Below are 12,022 nucleotides of genomic sequence, written 5' to 3' on the forward strand. Positions count from 1 at the left end.
TTCAAGTGCGTTAACAGATGTTTTATTGGCTTCGATATTATCACGCACCTGCCTGAATGACAGCACTACAGTCCCAAACAAACGGCAACTTCCAGTTTAGTTTTTCCAAGCTTTACACCACAATGTTTTCTAAAACTACATTCTCTGGTTTTGTTCTGAAAATAACCCACAAACTACAAAACAGGAAAGAACAGAAAACTATCCATGTTTAAATAATAATAATTTTACTCAGCAAATTCAAAGTCACAGACAGAAATGTTGCTTTTACTCACTAATTTTGGCCCACTTGCACACTTAAGATATATTTTTCCCCAGAAAGGACAAGTGGCTTTGGATGATGGAATATGCTATTTTTTCTAATAACAAGGAAGACCTGCACCCTTGTCTGAGAAATTATATAGCACCACATTGTAATTTTTGTTATCCTGAGAACAGTGAATAACAGTTCTCTACTTCACCCTCTTACTTGTTTTGTGTCATGCTACACTTACATGAAAAGTGGAATTTGAAAATAAAGTTATGTAGGCTATATTAAAACATAGAAAAGAATGCACATATTTGCAAACCCTTTATTTTGAAAACTGAGAACACAGCAAAAAGTTTTTAAATTTGAAAATATTGTAATAATCCTTAGGTTTAAACACTGACAATTTTAGACATGCTTTGGTTAGCTTATCTGAATATGTACTTTTATATATAAAAAAGGAATGAAAGTAATTTGCACCTGCCAGTTTTTAAGTCTATCAGAAAATTCTTCAGTTGGTAAGCGAGGAAAATCCTACAATGATGTCTGGTATTATTGAAACTGTCATAATTATAAGTTAAGCTTCACCGTTATTGTGTTAAAATAAAATAAATGCATTTCCCCTACCAAAAGGCTTTGTGGTGGGAACAGAAAAGCAGCGTTTTACTGGCACGTTTATAGCATGTAGGAACACAAAAGAAACCGAGGAGGAATAAGGGAAATAAAACAGGCTTGTGAAGCAATACGAGCATATTCCTGGAGCTGTGCAGCTCTTTGTTTACCGGAGGACAACAGTGAACAGATGCCATTGAAGAGGCTGGATTGGTTTTAAAGGGCAAATTACCGGGCTTTTAAAAGTAATTTCACAGCTTCTGTTACCAGGAATGTGTAAGCTGCTTAGAGCATGAGCTCCGTCAAAAACAAACCCAAACAATTACCATTTGCTTCAGGAGCTCCTGCAAAAAGCCTGATGGAGTCTTAGTCATAAAAATCTTCGGGTTTAATATACTACAGTGAAATGCTGATCTGCTTAGTCACACTGCTCCAAGCGTGACATCACAAAATGAATTTTTGTACTAACTGCCTGGGTACTGAGCAAGATTTCCTGCTTCTAACACAATGAAAATAATGCTGCAGTAGCTAATGCAGGTTTTAGAAGAAAATACAAGCATGAATAATTTTTGCTAAATATCCCTGAAAGCAACCTGACTTCCTACTAAAGCTTTCCTGCAGTGAACAGTGAAGTTGGAGGCAAGTGTTCACAACTTTATATTTATTCCTATGGTCCTGAGCACCTCCTGCAGTTAACAGCCTCATATTACAGTGTCCATCCTAAGTCTTCATTCATTAACTGGAAAGGGGAGAAGTAAGTTTACCCTTGGTATAAAACCTCTATATACAGCCCAGAAAAAGCCTGCTCGGGTCCTGTCAGCCATGAACTAAAAGAGCAGAACTCTAATCCATGATCAGCTAAGCTTAAAGCACAGGTTTTAGAGAGTGATTGATTTTTACCATGAAAAGTGGCTTCTCAGCTCTATCTCGCATTATCATCCACGTACACCAAACTCAACTGCAGAACTTCCATAACGACCGATTATTTTGAAATTAAACACTCACAATGAACAGGGGTCTTCTTCTGTAAGGTCTGATAAATAGACATTTGCGAAGTGGATGAATAACATCCCTATGGCTTGCTTGGAAGTATCTAAAAACCTGTAGAAAGTAAAAACAGTTTTAAAGACACACAAAACTGTTTACAACACAGACATTGCAAATTTATTTTAAGTGGAATTCCATCTCAGTTATTCATTTTTTCTTAAAATGTGGAACATCACAATGACAAACTGCCATGGTATTCAAGTTATTTAACGATGTTCCATTTTAAATTCTACCTTTTTTTTTTTTCTCAAATATTGCTAACAATAAATCAAATCATAGTAACTTGAAACCTTACCACTGTAGATTTAACGTCTAGGGATATCCTCTTGGTATCATATGCATTATCCAAGAGCTAATCCTCTCTAAACCTAAGTCTTTAATAACCTCCTGTAAACCATGAGTATCCCAGCCTCCCTAGATATTTCAATTATTTTATGTTTATGCCTTTTTATCAAGTTTATGGCACAGAAAAAAACAAAAATCCTCATCATGTCCTTCCTGGTGAACAATTTAATAGCTGGCTAAGGAGTCCTTCATCTATATTATCTTGCTTGAATATCCAACATGTTTTTCACCTGAAAGCAAGAAATGGTATCACTGAATTTTATCTGTAGTACAGAAACTTAGACTACACAGCAAAAGAGTCAGAACCGTGCAAATAATATCTCCAAAGCAGATGACAGAGTTTGAGGGCAAATAGTTTGCTTCTTACTGGGAAAATGTAAAAAAACCCCACCGATTCAGTATGGACTCCAGACCATACCATTCTTCTATCATCATCCTTTGCACAAAACCAAAACCTCCAGTGGATGTTTTGTTACATGTTAAATAGAGGAATTGTGTCAAAAGTATCCTGTAGGCAAGAGCGTGTTCTTTACAGAGACCAATGCCCACTTTGTTGTTGCCATGTCTAAAAAGATCCAAACACTCCAACAGATCCAAACAACATTTTATGCCTGAATTCATCTCCTCTCTGACAACTCTTGCACTGCTTGCATGACACAGAAAGCAGAGTGTTGGAGACAAGGCAGGAAGAGAGTGAGTTACTTATCTAATCAGTACACCATACTATAAATAACGATACTCAAGTTGCAGAACAAGATTCTTTGCTTGAAAGTTAAGGGCTATCACTGCACTACTCAGAATTTCAGGTTGAAGTAGGCTGTAGTACACAAAGATTTTGTATTTATTTTTTCAATAAAATAAAGGTCAGGATTAGTTTTGAAACCCAGCATTGTATGAGATGAATTTAAACCACTGAAGTCTTCAAGAGCTAGAATGCCAGCTTAACATTCACACCAATCTCAAAACTAGTACAGGTTATGTTGGCATTGCTACAATCCAATTACTTTTTAAAAGTAATAAAAACAAATACTCCCTTTATGCCTTGTATTCTTTTATGGCTATGTATATCTTTTTCCATACTGTTCTGTACGTTGCATATAGCAGGATGGCTACAGAACACAGAATTCTGTTGATGCCCAGCTGAGAGCTTCTTGTAAGCTTATGGAAGGCTGGAGATGTTCAGATGCACCTGAGGGCAACTGTAAGTTTCCATCGTCAGGAGGGAGCACAACTCGAAGCTTTGTATCTAAATGCTTGTCTAAATCTTTGTGGAGATTCCTGGCAGTGTTCAGTAAGAAAGAACTAGCAGGGGAACACACAGAAGAGAACGTTTTGTTGACTCATGTATTTTGGTAACTTTTTTTGTTCCTCACTGTCAGTCACCAACTTCTTGTTATCACTTTCCCTTTTTTTAATTTTCATATGCAAACAATCATTCCTTCAATTTCTAGAACACACGAGAAACAAAACAATTAAGAAGGAAGCATGCAGAAACATACCATATCTTCCAGGGCCGTCTTTCATGCTTTGGTTCTCGGAAGCGTTTCACTAAGGAAAAAAAAAAATAAAATTGAAGACAATCGGCAAATCCCAATCAGTCTCCAAGGATACTTTTTTAAAGAATCTGGCTCCCTTCTGTCACCTTCAGCTTCCTACAGATCCACAGTCCAACTGCCAATATGCCTGAGAAAATAATCTATTGCTGACTCCCATCCATTGGCCTGAGCTTCTGTGACCGCCCATCCAGAAAATTCAGTTTCTGATAGGAAAGCAGGTATTAGAAAAAGCTGTTTCTTTTGCTCACTGGAGACCAAAAGTCAAATTGGAAAGTATTCTCACAATACGGGGGCAATATATAACATAAAAAATAAATCAAGTGAATTAGTACCAGAGCAAATATATCCTCTGACAAAGTATATTTATTTTATGGATGACAAATAAGACTTTTGTGGGCAAACTGAATTGCAAAAGGAAGGCAGGACAGATTTTAAAGTCTGATAATCCCTTCACAAACCAGCTGATACTCATTAACATATTAAAAACAAACAAAATCCAATATTCAAAATAATGCCAACTATACAAAGGCAAAAAAAAAAAAAAAGATAAAATTGACTATTTCAATCTTCATACAGTTTATAATACAAATATTTTGGGTATCTGACAGAAAGCTCCTCTGCACACCCACAGAGGAGGGGAGCCCGAATCACCCCCTAGCTGGCTACCCCCGGTACATCCCAGGAGCCATCGGCCCATCCCAGGTCCAGCCCCACAAGCCCAGAGGAGCAGAAGCCCAAAGGCAGATGAGGAAACATGAACTTCGGAGCTGGAAGAAGAGTTGTCCCAGGAGAGCCACAGCACCAGCAGCCAGGGGTGACGCCCCTCCTGGGGAGCCAGCTCCAGAGAGCCATTGGGAGGGAGCTGATCGGAGCATCACGGTACGGGATGCGGGGGAAGAGCGGGTTTTTGGGATTGCACAGGACCTACTATGGGTTTTTATGGGGAGGAACCAAAGGCAGGAAAAGGAAAGGATCTATATGACTCATGGATAAACAGGTGTGGGAAAATAGAGGGATGGGGGGATAAAAACAGTTGCTCACACATGAAGAGTAGCTGGTCCATAGACCTGTACTGTCTGGTCAGCAGTTAGTCCTGTCTTAGGAAATTTCATTTCTAACTCTTTTTGGGCAAGAAAACCTTTTTCCATGCTGGAACACACACAGCCCGGCCACGGGTCAGACCCAGGGCAGCCTCGCCTCTGCCAGCTCTGGCCTAATTCGTAACACAGATTTATCTCCTGTTACAGCTGCAAGATACTAATTCTTTATATATCCCAAAGACAGACCAAAGATAACATGTTATGGAAAACCTTTCCACTAAAGATGGGTTTTACATATGGGGTTTACTTCTTCTGTCCAAGGTCCAGTGCCACTCACCAGTTCCTTCAACTTAAGTCTTGAAAAACAGAAAAAACTTCAGAAATTATTAAAAAAAAAAAAATAAAGAAGAAAAAGACATTTAAAGCCTCCATTCCCCTCCTCCCCCTCCACTTGCAGAGGTTCTGTCTTAAAAGGCGCAAACCGCAGCAGCTATAGGTCAGGCAAAATATCAATAGGTATTTTAGCCTGGTTCTCCAGGTATTAGCAATGAAGTTTCAAATAGGATGCTGTATGTAAGTCATGCTTATCTAGCCTACAAGCCTTTAAAACACATTTTGGTTTACGAACCTATCACAACTTTGTCACAAGTAAGGCAACCTTCCCCAAAGCCAACCACCCTTGTACAATACAGCATTAATAGAATTACCTGAATGCCTTAAAATAAATCATTTAAAATAAAAAATCACCTCCAAGATGGAAGGGCAGCACTTTCAGGAGCATCACACTAACAACTGGCCATTTCACTGTCTGTCCTGTTAGTGCTGACAGCACAACGGGCAACTTTCACTTCCACATAATACGACCATTAGAAACTAAAAAGCGACAAGAGAAAAAGATTGTACATTTATACCAAATATGAAGTTGTGAAGGTAACATTTGCCAGCAGTTTCCTCTGTGAACAGCATGCCATAAATATAAAACTTATGTCAAAAGTGAGCAATACCCAGCTAAGTTAACCACTTTTCTGTCTATGACAAGTCCTCTCCAGGCACACTACGGATTACTTTAATTAGTGTCACTTTTGCACAACAACAGGAAGCCACAAAGCATCACAAAATAAATGCAAGAAACAGAAGTTTCAACTTACTGTGGAGTTTGTACAAGCTGCTTTTCTGCAGATAAAACAGAAATTAAACTGGTAAGATTTGCATACTTCCATGGGGTGGGGAATTCCAAGCTTCGGCTTTTGTCTATTAACACTAAGAAGAGGTCTGTGGATTAATTAGTTTCTCTAAAGTATTCACCAAACTGGTTTGGAATAGGATATTCAAAACCAATTCAACTAGCACAATTTCAAATTTTATCTGTGCTGAGAAAAAGACTTCCGAAGGCCTGTTTCTCTGCTGAATTCTGAAATCAACATTTCATTTGAGTTAACAATCAACAGCAGAGTTAACTTTGAAAGCCCCTACAGACACCTTTTGGGAATGTATTAAATGGCTGATCACACTACACATTTCTACCCCCCAAATAAAATGAGACAATCTGTCTAAATGCTTTGGGAGTTGTGACCTGATGAATATGTACACCTCTACACTGGAAAGCCCAGTAGATCCCTAGGAAACGGTTGTTTTTACAGCCTGCTTTTTTGCAGCTCTATGCCTGAGCATGATGTTCATGAACATGGTATTTCTGACACATGCGGATATCACCAGGTATTTTCCTACACAGGCCTGATGCGGTATCTGGGTTACACCGCCTACCCAGCACAATACACTATTATAACAGAGTGTTTCAAGCTGAGAGCAATTCACCTTCTCCCCCAGCAAGGGAGTGCATGTTTCTGTCCGGCTGCAGACATCTGGGGCCTTCCCAGTAAGTAAACTAAGCAAAAACCACACTGGTAAGCTCAGGATCCATAACACATTTGCTACTAATAAATTAATTTTGCAACCAAAAGCCAGCACATTTTTTTTCAAATAAAGATTCCATAAATTATTTAAGCATCTATCGAACTGGGGAGAGGAAAGCAAGTCTTCCACTTGCCCTCCCCCAAACACGCCGTGACCGCGGGTGCTCTCAGCCCTCGCGGTTTCTCTCGGCGGCGGCTCCGAGACGCGCTGGTGCGCGTGTCAGCGGACAGATGGGTCTCAATCTGCCGGCTTCTCGCTGCGGGGAGGCGGGACCGCTCCATATGCTTCACTTCACAGCGTCACACTCGCGCTTGCAAGAATTCACCACATTTAATATTAATTAACTAATAATGTTCAGAATTTCACGCTGAATTATAAATGAAGAAAGAAGTGCTGCTTGTTTATACATTCAATGCCAGAAATTTTCAGGAAAGGAAATAAAAGCACTTCTGCCAACAAGCATGTGAGCTGCCAGATGGACAGATAATAGATAAGCATAGAAGGCAGAGTATTGCCAATGCAAAATTCAAGTTCATTAAATTGTCTTCACATTTCATTGAAATTCTAGGAATAATTAATGCCAGAGTACTGTAAAAGGGTTTCTAACAGTTACTCTAACACAGGAGTTTTGCAATCAGTATTCCAGAAACCTGAAGACTTACAGGGAAGAATAAAGTCCATATTTAAGAACAGAGACAAGGAATAAAGTCAAACCTCTCCAAAGTGTCAATATGAAAAGCAACACTTGAAGCTGTACTTGGAATGTGGCCTTTCCTCCTCTCCCTCCTTCATCCTCCCAAAAAGACCCACAGGAAATATTCTGCTGATGTCAAGTGACTTCAACATGTGTTTAAGAACTCCAAGGTTCTGGATGGCTGCTCTTGTAGCAGCTCAAAACTGGCCCAGCTCAAATGTTTGAAATGTTTCTACAGATCATGTATTGCTGCATTTCTTATACACACGTTCTGTTCTGGCAGCTCACAATAAGAATCTTTCTGATCCAAATAAAGATCTAAGAAGATTTATCTAACTTATTAAGTTGAAATTCAAAAAAAGGAAAATAAGCTAAAGAATAATTAACAGGTTTGATGTCCTCTGCAGCTGTACTACAGTAACACTGCTCTTCTGAGGAGAGAATTGGGAATTTCACCTGTATTTCCAGTGTTTCTCAAAACTTTTTTAAAAATAGGTCAAAGCATGTGCAAAAATGTTTCGTTTTATAAACCTCCTACACATTTGTGTCATTAGACCTCAGCAAAGCAACAGATGAGGTAGCCAAACAGAGGAAGAAAACCAAAAGAAGGAAAGGCTAGTGAGGCACAGGATCACATTCGCACATCCCACACCAAACCTGCTCACGTGTGTGGGCAGTTTCACGAGGACAGAATGAGACGCATCCTGCAGTGGCATCAGGCAACTGGCACGAGGAAACAGCCACAAGCTGCAGCCGGGGAAATGCCAGCTTGACAGAAGTAAAGTTTCCAACAAGAACAACTAAACTCTGCAACAAGTTGCCCAGAGAGACTGCAGTGACTTCAGTCCCACAGACCTTGAAAATTCCCCTGGACGATGCTCCGAGGAAGGGCACACAGGCTGGCCCTGCTCTGAGCAGGAGGTGGGAGCAGGTAACTTTTGGGGTCCCTTCTGACAAAAATCGGTCTATAAGCCTAAAAATCACCTGTCTATGGTATGACGCTTAAACGCTCCAAGATTTGAGCCAGTTACCAAAGGACCAAAGAACAGCTAACTAAAAACCAAACCCACACACACGTATGTATGCACAGAACTTAACAGCGAGAAATCTGCTGCAGCCTGAGCTTCTGTACTGTGTTCCATCACAAGTGCTGAATCTGCTCCAGCAGGTCGGCTTTGCTGGGCTTCCTGAACAACATGTTGCAACCAGGCAGATCCTCCAACACAGCCCTCACAGCGCAAGGCTGTGGTGATTTGAAGGGTTATTTTGCTATTAATTCACATCACTTCCAATATTCAGGGCAAGCACTAAAGTTTCCAGTAGAATGCTGGTTTACAAACTACGTATGGAGTAACAGCTGAAGAGTTAAACCAAGCATTAGCATACAAACTCGGGATCTGACACAGAATTTCACATGGCTACTCTCAGACAACAGAACTATTTTCAGAATATTTGGTTATCAGGACAATACATGCATCATAATATCAATGCTTCTCCCACAATGGTGGAAAGCATGTCTGTTATGAATATGTTCATGCATGCTAATAATTCCTGAAAATTCACACCACCATAGAATGACAACTGTCAAAGAATTTTACGTTACCTGTGACATTTATCATACATTTGTTCTTACCTCCCTTTCCCACTAAGCAAAGCTTTTAAGAGGCTTCTCTCACATTTTTATCCCCACTACTATTTTCTTGGTAGCAGTAACAAAGGAATAAGAAGTTACAGATTTCTCACACACAGAATATTTCTTTCTTAAAATAGCTTTACAAGAAACAACATGCCTAATGAGAACGGGCCAAAATGATGTCTTAGAAAGAGGTACACAAGTGCATAAGCCACATGTCACTTGATGGCCAAAAGCCTTTGTGACACCTACGAGCTCAGAATCTCCCTCTAGTCAGAATTTTAAAAAGACAGGAAAATGGCAAGGTGAGGTGTGTTTGTTTTAAAAAGAGATAATAAATGGGACTGCAGAAAAGAAGAAAAGAACAAGTGTTTTTTGGCTTATTGCTCATATCTCCAGACAAAACGAAAATGCACTATGTCCTGGCTAATTCAATTCTTGCCCTGCTGCAATTCTTCCTTCTCTTCCTGCGCCCCATTAACTACAACGGAGATGCTCAATTTCAGGACACCCTGAAAGCCTGATGCTTATTCCTTTACATAAAAACCTCAAAAATCTTCATTATAATTTTGCTTAATGACCTAGACTTGTCAGTACTCTTGGACACCAATTATACTATAGCAGAAACGACACTGCACTAGAGCAACTGATTTCCAGCTACGTCCAGGGATATCGTTGTGTTGGAGAAAGGTATCAGGAACCATGGTTTCTTCATGATGAAAGAAGTTATAGAATAATTCAAAGGAAAATTTTATTCTAGTCCATGTTAAAGACTGATATATTGAATGAAGTGCTCACTGGCTTTGCTTCCTGCAAAAAGGATTTTTAAAACTTCCGCAAGACAGAAAACAGTATTAGCCATGCAAGTACCCAACCTCCTAATTTCATTGTGTCCTTGGCCTCAGTGTTTCTGTAGAGATAAGTGTGTAACTAAGAACTTGTCCATTAAAGATTGTCACCCAGAGAGAAACTTTATAGAAACACTGGACACAGTAAAGTTTAATGACCCAGCTAGTTAGTTAGTCAGGGACGTTGTAAGACTCACGATTCAGTGTCTGGACAGCCATGCGGTACCTGCAGAACGGCAGCTCTTATCCCAGTCTATTTGCTCCAACGGCAGCAGTTAGAATAAAGTTGTGGCTACGGGTTTTATACAGCAAAAACTTTGGGACAGTTAAATGGGTCTGACTGTCATTCTTGTTAGAGCAGAGAACAAGGGACTTTGTTTTACTGCAACATTAAATACGCTAGTGCCAAACATCAGCCAAGCCAGCTATCTCATGACCAGGGCTCTTTTGACTCAACACAGATGACATAAGATGATGGATAGTGATGAGTTAACGCTAGATTTCACATGATTTATGATATGGGCAGCAGTGCTTGCTGGATAAACACTGGAGACAGGTACTGGAAGTTACCTCTGTAAAAACATTTACTTCCCACCTGCTTCCACACCAAGCTAAAAGCCTGTCTGTAAATTTTGTCTCTGCAAAGGTTTTGTGATAGCTAAGGGCACAGCTCTCAATGTGAAGTTCCCCTTCACAGTACAGGGAGGACGAGGACAAACAATTACCTGAAAAGAAAAACAATAAAAAAATACTGCTACCTGAGCTTTGGAATAAAACAAACCATGTTGTTTCTTGAGGAAGTGCAGCCAAATGCATTACCAGAGGTTGGTGAGCTTTTTGTTCCTGACACATATTTCAAGCCCCAAAACAAATCTTCCAAATGCTTAGCTCGTAAAGACTGGCTGGGGGACACACAAATAAGTCATATTACCTGTCGCACACAACTCAGCCTAAGGCAATTTCACCAAGGCTCATCTCATGCATCCTGGGAGCACACGATAGTGCAGTTCTGACAGAAGCATTAGCTTGGCTGTCAGTAAACAAATGTGTCTTAGTAGTGCATGCAGTCTAGACATACCTCACCAATAGCCACTGTAATCAAGCTTCTCCCCTTTCTTTAAAAAGGTAAAGCTTACTTTTAAATAGCTAAACTTAGCAGCCAAAGAATTAGACACAAGTTCTGGCTCTCAATTACAAATCTATTGCAGCACTTTATAAGTCAGAAAATGCATGTAATATGCACTACGTAAAGTATTCAGTCCTTCGATTCCTGAAGGACATGCCAATGTTATAGGGTTGCAAGTAACTGCTTTAAGAACTGTAAGATAAACAGCACAAGTAGCTTAGGAAATATTTATCCATATGAAGTTCCAAGAGAAGATTTGATCTTAGAGACAGATATTTGTTGTCTTTACATTTAGCATATGTAGCACAGTTCGGTCAAGGCCTGCTCTATTTGCAAGTTCATAATAAATCACAGTTTCACAGTACTTTCAGAGAGAGAAGCCCACACTATTGTTTCCTCGATGGGCATGAGATACCTGAAGCAAAGCAAATTTAAGCCTCCAGTACTGAAAGTGCCTGTATTACTTGCTTTGGAAGTTTAACAGCCCTCTTGCAAACGCTTCTGTACTCTGAATCAGGTGTCATTAAACAAATACCAAAAAAAAAGAGGTAGGAGGCTAGAGAAACAGGCAGTGCATTCCTACCATGCAATACATACATCTAGTGAGAGCTGAAAAATACAGTCTGCTGCATTCAATTGGATTTTTTTTTTCCCTATTAAAAATAAGAACCATTTGGGAAACATGAATTATTTAGTACAAAACAAACAGAATCAATCCATATTAATGTGCACTAAGCAGCAATTTATGATTCACAACACCATTTTCACTTATGGCACTCACAAGACACTCAATAATATATGAAGCTTTCCTAATGTTATTAGTATGACAACACATATCAATGAACTTTAAGTCATTCAAGTCAGTTGTTTTAAACCAGCTCTTGGGAACTGACAGAACCGTCAAAGCACAGCTATGAACTCACTCATCACTCCTTAAAATATTAATTAAGCCACTAAGTGTAG

General features: G+C 39.5%; 1 protein-coding gene across 2 annotated transcripts in view; it reads right to left on the bottom strand.

The window, feature by feature from the left end:
- The window catches only part of STIMATE (STIM activating enhancer), a 43,882-nt gene that overhangs the window by 21,984 nt on the left and 9,876 nt on the right, over positions 1-12,022 (bottom strand). For both annotated transcript variants that reach the window (XR_010475056.1, XM_065075141.1), the window contains exons 2-3: positions 3,748-3,796; positions 1,862-1,957 (exon numbers count right to left, since the gene is read on the bottom strand). Coding sequence is in view for 1 of the 2 variants with exons in the window: in XM_065075141.1 (XP_064931213.1) it covers positions 1,862-1,957; positions 3,748-3,796 (145 nt within the window). In the remaining variant the exon portion in view is untranslated. The remainder of the gene's footprint in view (positions 1-1,861; positions 1,958-3,747; positions 3,797-12,022) is intronic.

The sequence above is a fragment of the Columba livia genome, chromosome 10 (genome assembly GCF_036013475.1).
Source record: "Columba livia isolate bColLiv1 breed racing homer chromosome 10, bColLiv1.pat.W.v2, whole genome shotgun sequence".
Lineage (NCBI taxonomy): Eukaryota > Metazoa > Chordata > Aves > Columbiformes > Columbidae > Columba > Columba livia.